Source organism: Lepisma saccharinum, chromosome 7, assembly GCF_977018435.1.
Source record: "Lepisma saccharinum chromosome 7, izLepSacc3.1, whole genome shotgun sequence".
Lineage (NCBI taxonomy): Eukaryota > Metazoa > Arthropoda > Insecta > Zygentoma > Lepismatidae > Lepisma > Lepisma saccharinum.
In genome coordinates, this window is record NC_139235.1 from 45560045 (window position 1) to 45575075 (window position 15031).

Here is a 15031-nt window from a genome sequence, read left to right on the forward strand (position 1 = left end):
TGGTTAATTTTAAATTGGAGTCCAAACATGAATATGCATAATTACATAGAACTGCAAAGATTTTGTGCCACAAAATTTTTAATGTATTACAAGTCAAATCAAGTGCCCTGATATCAGATATATTATGAGTTTCTGCATATCACGTACAGATTTTGTACAATTCCTCATTCTATTGATCATGTTAATAGTATTAGAAGCACTGCTTGTAACATTAGTAGAATGATATTTTAAATGCATGAACATTGCCAACTGTGGTGGCTTATCATGTATTTGTTTGTGTATTAATTAAATTACACCATCAATGGATATATGTGCTCCTTAAACCTCTACCGGGGATCAAACTTGCAAGCTTCACGCCAAATGGCAGTGTGTGAACCACTCGATAGAAAGGAGCTATAGGCATAGCTTATTCTACTTTCATTATGAACAAACTGGTGGTTCTGTTATCGCAACAATGAGGCTTAGTTTGCCCCACATTCAGTTCGTCATCGCAGACCAAAACCAGAAACTCTGTTTTCTTTGTCTTAGATTAGCATGTATTATCTATTGGGTCCTCACATCACAGACATTGACATGCATCGGCCGTTTAGTCTGCTGCTTTGTGGTTATCATTCCTTTGTGTGTGTGTATCCAGTATGTCTACAGCGAATGGGACAGTAAAACCAAAGATAAACATTGGGCAGTTTTCAATTGGCCCAAAAGGAAAGTCTTAGTGCTGGGTACAAAAGATGTAGCCATTAAATGACTGGCATAACATTTTGTTACCTCCATTATACATCAAAATAGGGATAATGAAGCAGTTCGTCAAAGCCTTAGATAAAACTAGTCCTTGTTTGCAACATCTTGATCAAAAATTTCTGTTGTTGTCCCAGGCAAAGATTAAAGAGGACATTTTTGCTGGTATGCAGATTTTCCAGCTGATTGAAGATTCTGCATTCAGAAATACCATGACTAGCTTGTAGCTTCGGACATGAGATTTATTTATCAATGTAATCAACAAGCTTTTGGGCAATGTCAAAGATGGCCGACATGAAGAGATTGCGAAAAGCCTGCTTTAAAAGCTGCAGATTCTCAGTTGTAACATGAGTCTGAAGTTATACATTCTGCACTTGCACCTTTACGACTTTCCCCAAAACCTACGGGCACTAAGTGAAAAACAAGGAGATAGATTCCATCAGAACATTAAGGAAGTGGAAATGAGATATCAGGGTTGGTGGGATGTATCCATAATGGCTGACTACTGTTGGTGTTTCAATAAGAGATAATCATCAAGACCACAAACGTAAATCAACACAATGAGCATTTGCAACAAAATGAAGGAGAAAATAATTTAATTTGCCTGAGGCATATTCAGGGATGTCGGAACTTACTCAATAGTGGGGGAGGAGTAGGTTTTCCAATTAAACAACCGATTTTTATTATCTCTTTTCCCCATATATATATTCTATACAGGGTGTTTCTAAAGGTCGTTTACAACGCTTGGGAGGTGATTCCTCACACGAAAACAAGCAAAAAGTCTAACTTCCATTTTTACGACTGAGGCTTCGTTTCCGAGATAGGAGCCTCGCAAAAGGTGACAAAGTGAACGTCACACTTAACTGGGACGAATACTATCACAGATAGAGAGGCGGTTCCAAGGGAATCATAAAGGAATCGTATGTGCTCAGTCCGGAAGTCACTATGAAAAGTTCACTGCACGCATGCGCAATGGAGTCCTCAAAGGAATTGGGGATTTCCAGCAACAACAATGCATGGAAAAGGTATGTAACGCAGCAAGAAGGACCGTGACAATGAGAAATGCGTTCAAGACAACACATCCCGACCTCAAACATCAAAACATGACCACCGAACACAAAATCCGAAAAGTTGAGCACGGTTGCATACCCCAGTTACACGCGAGGAATGAACGAATCATGTCATGTGGCATACGAGAGACAGGAGGAGGGAAAGAAAAACACAATATCAGATGATTGCGACAACGTGTATTTTTACACGCGACAACTACGTAATATCCCCCCCACACACACACACACAACAAACAACAAATGCTACAATATCTTACGCACAGACAGTCCGTGTCACTGTACACCAACTGAAGATGTCACTTTCACCACACAAAGGGGGTGGGGAGCAATACCAAAAGTGTTCGCACGCGATCATTGTGACGTAAAAGAGACCAGTTTTGGAAGCGCTGCACAGGCAAGTCTGGCTCTCGTAGTCTACGTTTGACCTTCATGACTGCTGTTCCCGCGAGAGGAGCTCGAAGGGTTGGTTCTCTCCGGCAGTCGTCCCAATCGTGTTGCAGGTGCTGGGATATGATCAGCAGTTCGCTCTAGGTTGTCATACGCATTGAAGAGTACTAGTATGTTGCATTGAAAGAAGTTGACGTGGTGGAGTGGGCAAGTCAAGTATCGCAACAATTGGTCTGTGGTGTTCGTAGGGTGATACGGCCAATTTGTGCAGTGTGCCAGTGTTAAACAAAAACAATACTTTGCAGTTCCAGCTCCCTATTACACAGATGGCTGCGTATACGACCCAGCAGCTAGCAGACATGCATCTCATGTATGGGGAGGCACGTGGTAATAGCCGTGAGGCAAGGCGTCTTTATGGAGAACGCTTTCCACATAGACGTTTACCGTCTCACACCTTCTTTCAGGTAGTGGACAGTCGACTGCGTGAAACAGGGTCAGTGTTACCACCGCGACAAGAAGTTGGAAGACCCCGAAGTGTACGCACACATCAGTTTGCAGAAGATGTGTTAACAGCGGTCGCAGAACATCCTGGCACCAGTACGCGAGTGCTCGCTCGGGCACGAAACACGTCTCATGTGAATGTTTGGCGAGTGTTGTCAGATGAAGGAATGCACCCTTTTAAACTGCAGAAAGTACAAGAACTGTTACCTCGTGACTTTCGCCCTCGTATGGAGTTTTGCCAATGGTTGTTGCATCAGCTGGACACAAACCCTCACTTCGGGGCAAACGTATTGTGGACAGATGAAGCCATTTTCACCAGGATGGATGTCTTCAATAGTAGAAACAGTCATGTATGGGACTTTGACAACCCACATGCACTTTTTGTGGCCCATCACCAGCACAGGTTTTCAGTGAATGTGTGGTGCGGGATAGTACATGATCATTTAATTGGACCATACATTCTCCCTGTTCGCCTGAATGGTCGCACATATCATGCATTTCTTAGTGAGGTTCTGCCTGAACTGTTGGAGACCGTACCTTTGGCACTGCGGCAAGAAATGTGGTACCAACACGATGGTGCACCAGCTCATTTCGATCGTAATGTACGACATTTCCTGCATGACATGTTTCGCAATAGGTTCATTGGTAGGGATGAGCCTGTGCCTTGGCCACCGAGGTCGCCAGATCTCAACCCTCTCGATTTTTTCTTCTGGGGAGAAATGAAAACCCTCGTATACGACACACCTGTCACATCAGCTGAGGACCTCGTTGCTCGCATCAACGTCGCCGCCGCGACGGTAGCAGATACACCTGGCTTGTTTGCTCGTACTCGACAATCCTTGATTCGTCGCTGTCATCTCTGCGTAGAAGTAAACGGCAGACATTTTGAAAACCGTCTGTGATTATTGCCCTCGGCAAATACCAGTGAGAACACTTTTGGTATTGCTCCCCACCCCCTTTGTGTGGTGAAAGTGACATCTTCAGTTGGTGTACAGTGACACGGACTGTCTGTGCGTAAGATATTGTAGCATTTGTTGTTTGTTGTGTGTGTGTGGGGGGGGGATATTACGCAGTTGTCGCATGTAAAAATACACGTTGTCGCAATCATCTGATATTGTGTTTTTCTTTCCCTCCTCCTGTCTCTCGTATGCCACATGACATGATTCGTTCATTCCTCGCGTGTAACTGGGGTATGCAACCGTGCTCAACTTTTCGGATTTTGTGTTCGGTGGTCATGTTTTGATGTTTGAGGTCGGGATGTGTTGTCTTGAATGCATTTCTCATTGTCACGGTCCTTCTTGCTGCGTTACATACCTTTTCCATGCATTGTTGTTGCTGGAAATCCCCAATTCCTTTGAGGACTCCATTGCGCATGCGTGCAGTGAACTTTTCATAGTGACTTCCGGACTGAGCACATACGATTCCTTTCTGATTCCCTTGGAACCGCCTCTCTATCTGTGATAGTATTCGTCCCAGTTAAGTGTGACGTTCACTTTGTCACCTTTTGCGAGGCTCCTATCTCGGAAACGAAGCCTCTGTCGTAAAAATGGAACTTAGACTTTTTGCTTGTTTTCGTGTGAGGAATCACCTCCCAAGCGTTGTAAACGACCTTTAGAAACACCCTGTATATGAGGTGGGGAGAGTACATATGTATACATACATAAACAGGCTATATGCATTACATATTTACATACACTTATTTATTTATATTATATATATATATATATATATATATATATATATATATATATATATATATATATATATATATATATATATATATATAAAGTATAAAGTGAAAGAGGAGAGAGGAGAGAGGAAACACTCACTGGACACAGAAAAATTTCAAATTTTCATGATGGTATGTCACATCTTCAGGAGTAAAGAGACGTTGTAGAACTTAGTGACAAGAAGGAAGAGTAAGCATGACCTGCAGTGTTGCCAAGTCCCGAAAAAAAAGTGTTGACAGTGGCACAAAAAAATATATAGATGGTTCTTTCGCCAGTCTTGTCGAAAACTGTGAGTGGTGGTGGTGGGGGGGGGTTGGTTGGGGAAAGGTGGTGGTGAGGGTGAGGATAGGGAATGAGGGGCGTTACTGGGTGGCCTTGTTCAGGCCTGGGGGTGTGGTTGCATTCATGGTCGATATGTAGGCCCTCCCCATCTTCTACGTATTGAGGTGTTGGTGGATTGGGGCAAGGAGTGGATGATCGCTACCTGGAAGCAGTCATTAAAAGGAATATTGTGGTGATTGGTGTGAGTGGCAACAGCAAAGTCCAGGTTTTGGGTAGAGGAGCGGTGGTTGTTGATGCGGAGGTTCAGGGCCGTGGATGTTTCCCCCAGGTAGAAGCTCCCACAGATGTTGCACGTGAGGATATAAATTAGGTTAGAGCTGTTGCAGGTTCCTTTGGGGTAGAGGGTGAATTTGCCGGTGACAGTGTGGATCTGGAGGGTGTGGGAAGTGACAATATGGGGCAGGTTTTGCACCTTGGGCAGTTGCATTTGTGGGGAGGTGCGAGTTGATTGTGCGTAGGTGGATTGTGGTGGACCAGGATGTTTGAGATTGGGAGGGCATTTGAAAACAACTCTGGGTTTGTCGGGGAAGATATTTCTGATGTCAGGATCACTGTGCAGGATGGGAAGGAGGGAACGTAGAGTGTGTCTGATTTTGTTGAGGTAGGGGTGATATTGGGTGATAAGTGCAGGGGGATTGGTGGCAGGTTTCTTTGTGGGAGTGTATGAAGCAGCTCGGGATATTTGTTTAGTGACCAGGGTGGAAAGATATCCATGGTTGGTCAAGACTTGGTGTAAGCGGAGGTTATAGTTCTGTCGGGAGGTGGGTGAGGTGTTGACCTCTGAGGGCCAGGGAGAATGGGATGGCTTTCTTGGTGTGGAACGGATGGGAGCTGGAGAAGTGTAGGTATTGCATATGGTTGGTAGGTTTGATGTGGATGGAGGTTTCCAAATGACCTTCCTTCATGTGCACATCCACATCCAGGAAGGTGATTTGGTTGGTGGAGTGAGTCCAGGTGAAATTGATGGAGCTGAAGTGATTAAGTTTGTCTAGGAAGGTGGTCAGGAAAGGTTCTCCATGTGTCCAAAGCATGAAGATGTCATCGATGAAATGGAGCCAGACGAGAGGTTTGAGAGATTGGGTCTCCAGGAACTCTTTTTCAACTTTGCCCATGAACAGGTTGACATAGGATGGGGCCATTCTGGTACCCATGGCTGTGCCCCGGATTTGGAGATAGTGCTTGTCCTCGAAGGTGAAGTTGTTGCACGTGAGGATAAGGTGAGCTAGATAGGTCAGGAAATTAGTGCTGGGGTTGAGGGGTTTTGGTCTGTTGTTGAGGAAGGATTCTATGGAGCAGAGGCCATGGGAGTGAGGTATGTTGGTGTAGAGAGAGAAGTAACATCGATGGTGGCAAGGATAGTGTTGGCAGGTAATGGTGGGAGAGTTAATTTTCTGAAGGAAGTGGCTGGTGTCCCGGAGGTAGGAGGGCAGAGCTTTAACAAGAGGCTGGAGGTGGGAGTCGACAAAGGCTGAGATTCTTTCAGAAGGTGAATTGTAACTGGACACGATGGGTCTACGAGGGTTGCCAGGTTTATGGATTTTGGGCAGCAGGTAAAAAGTGGGGGTGCAGGTTGTCTGGGATGAGCATGGATATGGTGGAGGCTGTCAGGCCCTCCGGGGGACCTCGGGTGTGGATAAAGTCCTGGATTCTGTTGAGGTGTGTGGCTGAAAGGTCGACCATGGTGGTTTTGTAGGTGGAGGAGTCGGCCAGCTGGCGAGTGGCTTCCGCCAGGTAATCTTAGTTCAAGATCACCGTGGTGGATCCCTTGTCAGCTGGGAGGATTTTGATGTGGTGGTTCTGGCGGAGATCTTGAAGGGCTTTATGTTGAGAGGGATTCAAATTGGGTTTGTTGTGGAGGTTGTCAAGAAATGAGCTGTCAGTGATAGTGGAGATTATGGCAGTGATGTATCTTTCCAGGGGGTGGTTGGTGGGCAGGGGGGGGGGTGTGGGCCTTGGGAGGATGGTGGGCAAAATTGGAGGAGGCTTGAGTGAGTTTCATTGGTTGTGGTCTGGGGGGAGGTTTTTTTTTGCCCAGAAGTGTTGCCATCTGAGGTGTCTGGCAAAGGTGTGGATATCGAAGAGGAGACGGAATTGGTTGTGGGGGAGTTGTGGAGGAGAAGGTGAGGCCTTTGGATAGAATATCAATTTCGGTAGGGGTGAGATTGTGGTTGACAAATTTAGTACACTTTGGTTGTGCTGGGGTAGGTTAGGGTCATTGATGACCATGGGTCTGGTGGGGGTGGGTTCGTCCGTGGACTGGTTGTTTACCAAGGTGCGAGAATTGTGGGTGCAGCTTTGGTGTTTGTGCGGTTCTTTTAGTGGTGCTGGAGGAGTGGGTGGTGGCAAGGGAGAGTCAGGCAGTAGAGGGCATGTGGATTTGAGAGTGAATTGTGGTTGGAGTGGAAGGGGGAGAGTGCAGCCAGCCTGAAAAGCCTCTCTCCTCTTTCACTTTTTATTTAGCCATTGTGGCCCTCCTTCCTTTTATCCTATATATATATAAATCAAAGAAGGTAAAAGGAACATCTGTGGTGATTTTTACCTGGAGCAAACGTCAACGGCCCTCAACCTCCGCATCAATAACAACCTGGACTTCACTGTCGCCGTCCACACCAACGACTGCTTCCGGGTTGCGATCATCCATCTCCTACCCCAACCAGCCAACACCTCTGTTTGCAAAAGATGGGAGAGGGCCTATATATTGGCCATGAGTGCAACCACTCCACCTGGCCTGAACAAGGCCACCCAGTAATGCCCATCCCTCACCCACTGTACCTCCCAAGCCATTCCATCCCTCCCGCCCTCCCTCCCAACTCATATTACACACTCACAGTTTACGACGAGCCTGGTGACAAAACAGTGTTTTTTTGGTTCTACGCACCGCTTCTTCTTCGATGGGGACCTGGCAACTCTGCAGGGTGCCAACATCTGGTTCCGTCTCTTTCTCCTCACACCGATGATGCTACGAAGTTAGCGAAAATTTTGAATTTTTCTTCTGTCCGGTGCATGTTGCCTTTTACCTTATTTGATTTTTACTTAGCCCTTTTGGCCCTCCTTGCTTTTATCCATTTTATATATATATATATATATACGAGGGTTGGGGCAAAAGTCATTGCAACTATTTTTTTTCTTGCAGATAAGAGCGCGGTTGGAAAATGCGACATATACAGATGAAAGGACGAGGGGGGGAACTACATGTGGGGACAGTTAAAACACGTGAACATTTTGCCTCACATATTTATTACGATAGCGTACAGGACAATACTGGTTTGATCGTGCAAAACAAATACATACCTGTTCTACAGTTGACAGAATAAAACTGGGGCTAAAGGCCCTCAAAGTAGTCACCTGCCATGTGCACCACACGCTGCCAACGATGTGGGAGAGACTGAATACCATCTGCGTCACCATTGGTCGCACCATGTGTGAATTGGGTCATCTGTTGTTGCACAGCATTGGCAATGTTGTCTCGTGTCGCAAACCGTCTTCCACGTAGTGGATCCTTAACCTTGGGTATGAGATGAAAGTCACAGGGCGAAATGTCAAGAGAGTACGGGGGGTGCTCCAATTCTTCCCATCCCCAGCGGTGCAGTTGCCGCCGTACACACTTTGCTTTATGTGGTCTAGCGTTGTCGTGCAGGATGATTGCACTGTCCAGAAGGTCCGGACGTTTGTCCCGAACGCCACGTCGTACCTGTCGCACGAGGAAGATTCTGTAGTACTCTGCTGTCACTGTTCTGCCATGTGGAACGAAGTGGCACACAATGACACCCCTGACGTCATACGCGACGATCACCATCAATTTCACGGTGGAAGGATTCTGACGGAATTTCTTCGGCCTTGGTGATCCGGCATGTCGCCACTCCGCGGACCGACGTTTGAGTTCTGGTTCGTATGCCCTGGCCCAAAATTCATCGATGGCGATTATTCGTGACAGGAAGTGGTCGCCGTCCTGTTGCAAGCGTGCTAGGTGGTCGGAGCATGTTGCATATCGCATCCACCATTAAATTTCCATCAGTGCATGTGGTACCCACCGCGATGCGATTTTGCGCAGTTGCAGCTCTGTCCGCAATATCCTGTGGATGGTGCGTTTCTAGTAGCTACTTGCCCTCTCTAACTCCAGTAGTGTCAATCGTCTGTCTTCCTCCAGGAGCTGCTCGATGACGGCACGTGCCACGTTGGTCCGCACACTGACAGGTCGTCCCGAGCGTTGCTGATCACCGGTTGAAACAACGTCCTTGATGAAACTTTCGTACCCACCATGCTACTGTCCGGTATGGGAGAGCATTATCCCCAACGGCTTCCACCAATTCACTGTGACAATCTCTCGCATTCAACCCTCAGCGAACGGCTAGTTTGATGTACGAGCGCTGCTCAACACGGGTTACGTCCATCTCGCACGACGCTCGTCACACAACTGATTTCAGAGCGCTCTCTGTGTTACTTCCTGCAATCACAGAGCCATCTGTTGTTGTGCATACACACTATGCCTGCATGGCTTCCACGCGACACATAGCACTTTGTGCTGTGCTCACATATCTGCAAGAAAAAAAACAGTTGCAATGACTTTTGCCCCAACCCTCGTATATATATATATATATTATTAATACATATTATATTGTCATTTATTTTTATATAGCTATTTATTAGGTATGTGTTTCTGACAAACCGCGATAAATAAATTAACCAACTATTCGATGCTCTGTTGATTTTTTAATGTCCTTTATTTTAGCCTAACGGGGAGATGAGGGGAGGATAAATTAATCTCTCCTTGTGCAGGTACTATAACTGTGTCCAGAAAGTGTCCATGCTGATCATACATTTTCGTAGCAAGGGGTAGGCTGTAGAGGAAGAAATTTCATCCACTCCTTAGACATTTTACATCTTTTCATAATGTCGACCTCCGTCGCATAGTGGTTATCGCAGCATGCTAGGAAGCCTGGGGTCCCAGGTTTGAATCCTGGCCTGGGCATCGGTGTTATTTATGAATGTCCTTCATCAATTTCATCGTGCCATCACTCATTCTCATCTTCGCGATTAGTCAAAAGTGGCAGAAAAGCGAAGTAAAATAAATTAATCAATTAATAAATCAATTATTTTTATCACAAAGTGTGTGAAGACCTCAACTGTCCTATTAAAGAAAACCGAAAAACATAGGTAAATATTGTGTGTGGTAGTATTATATGAAAAAAATAATAGTGATAAAAATTTGATTCGAAGTCAACATTATACACGGGGTCTCAATGAAGCTGGATCTATAGGGTAGATTTTCATAACGAACAGTTACAGGAGTGACACTGTGGTGTTTCTCCACAAATGGAAATGTTGAGCATATAAAGATTTTAATACTATACGCGTAAATTGATGAAAATATATGCACTCAAAAATCGGTCCTCCCCGTGAATGTCACATGAAAACAATCTAAAAATATGAAATTAATCACTATCAAACTCCGTGTATTTTCAACTATCTCTGGCAGAACCTCCTCTGTAGTATACATTATTCCCAGTCACATTTCGCTTCCATAGGTCATCTCAAATTTATCCACACAAAATAATATATATAATATTGTTAATATTTTAGCTATCAAACACATTGCTTAGTGTGAAAAAATAAACTGCACCAGAAGGTATTGTTTTCCATCCCTCTCAACTTCACGAGTCTTCACAAATCAATAACTCTTCGGTCAGAAGTTTCACATTTGAAATAATTTTTTCATGAGAATCACATGAAAGGTGGAAGGAGCGATTACCCCCACCCCTTCAACTGAGATGTTAAAGAAGGAGATCATGCCTTATTGACATCTAAAACAAAATCACCCTCTCGAAGTAAAATTAAATGACCCATGAACATGAGAATAAATTACGATAATTCTAAAACTAAGCGATTAGTCAGCCACATTTAGATATGATGTTCAAAACTAACAGGAGAACTAAAAAAAATAAAGAGGTCATCCGTTCTTCCCTTCCCACGACACAATTGTTTGATATGTTGTCTTTTGTAAAAAAATAAAAAAATAAAAAAAAAATGAATGACAAGATTTTTTCATATCTGAATTTTCTATTTATCATTAATATAGGTTGGAATATAAATAACAAAATATACACTTCAAAGTTTGAAGCACTAAAAACCGAGAGCGTGAAGAAGGGATGATATATTGAAACGGTACTTCGTCTCGTCCTTATCTGTCCTTTAACATAGAAAACAATTTAGTAAATAAAATGCAAGGAGGGAAGTACAACTTACCAGTCTATTGCTTCTATATCAAGGGACTCACTTCAGTACAGTGATCTTCCAACATGACTTTTCATGTACTTTCAGCCATTCAAAATGCAGCTGTTCTCTGGACAATAAGTGTACCACCTGACCAAAAGGGAAGGGACTGGAATTCCAAAGAATATGTTTTGTATTCTGTCTGAGGCGGGTACACTTTCTCGCACGACCAATTACCTTCTTGAATGCGAGGGCTCCTAACGAGGGATTATTTCCCCAAAGACTGAAGTAGCGGTCAGGATATTTGCAAAGGAATCTTGATCTGAAACCACTCTGTTCCTGAACGAGTCCTTGGCTTCCTAACCTACGTCGTCTCTTGCTTCAGCTTGGAATGTTGGTTTATGTCAAGAAACCGAACACGATTTTTTTTTCAAAAAAAAGGTTGGGATATTCATTGCTGTATGTTTCAAAATAGACTAACCTCTTCCTTCTGAAGCTAGTTGAGGAGGCATCATGAGCATCTTCCGCTGAGAGCCTAATTTTATTTTTCTCATATTTTGAAAAATAATTTGCACAGTTGGAATGAAATGCCAACTTCCCGGAGTCATGGTGGTCTAGTCTGACTGCCACGCAGGGGGATCGCACAACCTCAAATCAATGGGTACCTAGGGACAACTCTGCAAGGGGGGGGGGGGGAAGCCAGCCAAAGCATGGTGCTGATCACAGCACCTCCAAAATGGCAGAGATCCCCTAAATGTGCCTACATGGCACGTGCTATATGCACGGAAAATGAAATGCAACATTATAACCTTTTAAGACACATACAAGTACAACTATAGCCCCGGGTGCTGAAAGATAATAATTTCGAGAGAAGTTATTGCCAAAATTGCTGCAAGAGCGCAGATTGGGGCAGGCTGTGGGGTGTCAACTTTCATCTGAAGATCTTGTGTATATGTGTGTTTGCATGGATCTCATTCACAGGGGGTGGCTAATTCAAATTTCTCTGACATTGATAAATAATTTGCACAGCTAGATTGAATAATAGCAAATACTGTGACACACATGGTAGGTCTGTAGCTAAGGGGCATAGGTGCTGAATTTTGTGAGGAGGGGGTTGGGGGCGAAAGATCAAAACATTGGAAAGACCTTTAGGCAAATGGCAGAGATAATTGAAGACAGGAGAAATATATTTTTCCTGTTATGTTGGAATGGGGGTGCCGTAAAATTGTTATTCCGCCACTGAAGGAACAGCACCAGTATGATCGAGATGGTACTTGTCAGTCTCTTGTCTTGCCTGGAAGGAGAGGTTTACCTCGTTCTCGGTCTTGTGTCCACTTGTAAATGCTTCTGTTCACTTCCCCTTATAGAATTTACAGAGGTCTGACTCGTTTCGACAAGTCTTGGAGGATCTAGTCTCATCTTGTCGTAGATGGAAAAGAAGACACTTAAAATTAAGCTGTCCTCTGGCCCCTCGTCTCTCACTCCTTTCCCACCGGGGTACACTGGATTTAATTGATTGATTTGCTTTATTTTATCTCGATTTTCTGCCACGTTTGGATAATCACATAGATAAACATGAGTGACGAAATTGATGAAGGGACACTCATAAAGAACACCCATGCCCAGAGTGCAATTCGAACCTGGGACCCCTCATATAATAGCATGCTGTGCTAACTATTCTCCCATGGAGGATGGCTATTGTTAGTATTTAATTTGCACTTCATATTCATATGGTCTAATAAGGACAAGTCTAATAAGGACAGGAGTGAATGAATATTTTTGTGTGGTGATACACACCTACTGGCTTTTGTGTAAAGGTCCTAAGATTGATAGCAGTTTAGGCATCTCCCCTAAAGCAGCCATCTCAATTTTTCTTTCCCTTCTTGAGGGGAGGAGTAACGACACCTTAATTTACATGCATGCAGGAAAACGGATTGGTTCGACATTCATTAATTCGTGTTGGATTGCCAAGTTCATATGGCAAGACACAACAATGCATATTCCAAATAACACACTTCAAACACAGTTGCAATTTTAATCTTCTTCTATTCAGAAAAATCAACACTTACACACAAAATTAACAATACATTTAAGGGCATGATGGAGGGTTTCCGCAAGGTTCTTCTCTCTGTGACAGCTGGCGAGCACTGTTGTCAACTTAGCTCTTTTGGAACCAGATCTGCCTTTTTTGTGCACTGTATGGCTGCACTCTTACCCCACCCCAAACTTCACTATGATGCCATCAATGGTTCTAGCCTCATAGACCAACTTTTGCCATGAGTAAACACTTTGCACATTCTAGATCATTACATTTCTTTACTAAGAATTCAACACACAGTTTAGTAGTTAACCATGCGGCCTTGCAATTACAATTGGTTGCACCTGCAGCGTACACTTGATTGCAGTGTCAATCAAGTGTAAAACAAACGTAAGTTTTTGTAACACAAATAAGGATATCTTTAATTGTAATGAGTGAAAAATTGTGTTTTAATATCCTTCGAAAGATGTGTGATTATTAAAATTACAAGGAATATCAGAAAATGTAATGTGGTGAAAAAAATTGAATCTTCCATGACCAACTGTCTTTTATTCCAGACTATATAATCAGGAGCTAAATGTATGACGAGCTGTCATAAGGCATTCTGGTAACTTGAGTTTTGTGTGTGTTTGCTGGGGTAAAGTAGCCCAACTCACGTCCTAAGACGAGGAACTCTTCTAGTGCAGAGAATTCACGATAGGTGGAATGTCAATGCAGTATAAAAACTTTGTTGCTTTCATAGTTATGCGAAGAGTCGCTAGATGGCTCTGGCCGGTGTACGTATTTAAATTGTAAATTCCTTTGTTTGACTTCCGGTTTGCTTATGCACAGGGACATTTTGAAGTGTCGGCCACTGCACGCATGGGCAATTCGCAGTAATGGCAGAAAATTATAAAATTTACAACGTTTTGATCTAAGTGCCATCGTTTAGTTAAAAGCAAAATGTTTATCTCAATAAGTATTACAATAAGATTCTTAACGCATACGCATATTTGTTAACGTGTGGTTTCTTAATCAAGTAAATTCTTGATTTGGTAAAGACAATCATGCTCTGCACAAAAGGATGGGGGAACGAGGATTAAAAGAAGAAGAAAAAAAGAGGGAATGGACGCTAAACAAACGGGATCGTGAGGAATAAACGGTGACCAAAACCGGCAAATTTTGGCTTGGACGCCTGAGTTGCACGATAACTTTGCTTGGCCTTAAGGCTGAAAACGTTGAGCCAATGTTTGGAATAAGCACGGGGGCTGAAAACGTTGAGCCAATGTTTGGAATAAGCACGGATCATTGGGAAGGCGAGCTGGACTTAAAATGCGAAAAACTAAGCAAGGTGGAATGAGGAGCGGATTTTGCCTCGTGATATCACAAGTGAGGTAAGCTGCATATGTACTTTTAGTATTGCATGAGCTCATGTTACAACGCTTGTTGGTAGATCTACCCGTCTGTTAATGTATTTCCAAGCATGCTAGCGTGTGGTCAGTGAGGTTCTCTGGATAACGAACAAATCATTATTTGCACCGCGTGGATGAGCGCGAGGTAAATGGATGCCATTGATGTCTGAAATTTGATTCTTAACATCTTAAGCGAAACGCGTTTGACATTTGAGGATATATAAAGTGGTAATTTGGCCATGATAAATATTGGACGATATATGTCACAGAATTGTTTGGTTTGATGTATATTTGATATTGTTAATCTCTCGTTGAACACATATACCATATTTTCGCAGATATGTATTGCATGGTGTGCATTTGGTATTGGTAAGTTCTTGAAGGTCACATGACCAAATATGGTAATTTTCACGATCAACGTATTGACAGTTGATTCACATATCATAGTTCATTAAGGAGATACTTGATACTAAAAACAGTATATGCTTCAGTAAGGTTGAAATTTTCTGTTCAAATACTTTCAAATCAGCTGACTGATAATGCTCTCATAAGCATGAAACATGTGTAATTATCCAACTCAATAAATGGGTTCATTGTTTCTTTGTGTTCATATTTGTGTTCTTTAAC

General features: G+C 43.4%; 1 protein-coding gene across 1 annotated transcript in view; it reads right to left on the reverse strand.

The window, feature by feature from the left end:
* Positions 1–9246: 9246 nt before the first annotated feature.
* LOC145990453 (uncharacterized) overlaps positions 9247–15031 on the reverse strand; it is a 94103-nt gene continuing 88318 nt past the window's right edge. Inside the window, exon 3 of the mRNA XM_083126146.1 lies at positions 9247–9301. Within this exon, the coding sequence (XP_082982272.1) occupies positions 9247–9301 (55 nt within the window). The remainder of the gene's footprint in view (positions 9302–15031) is intronic.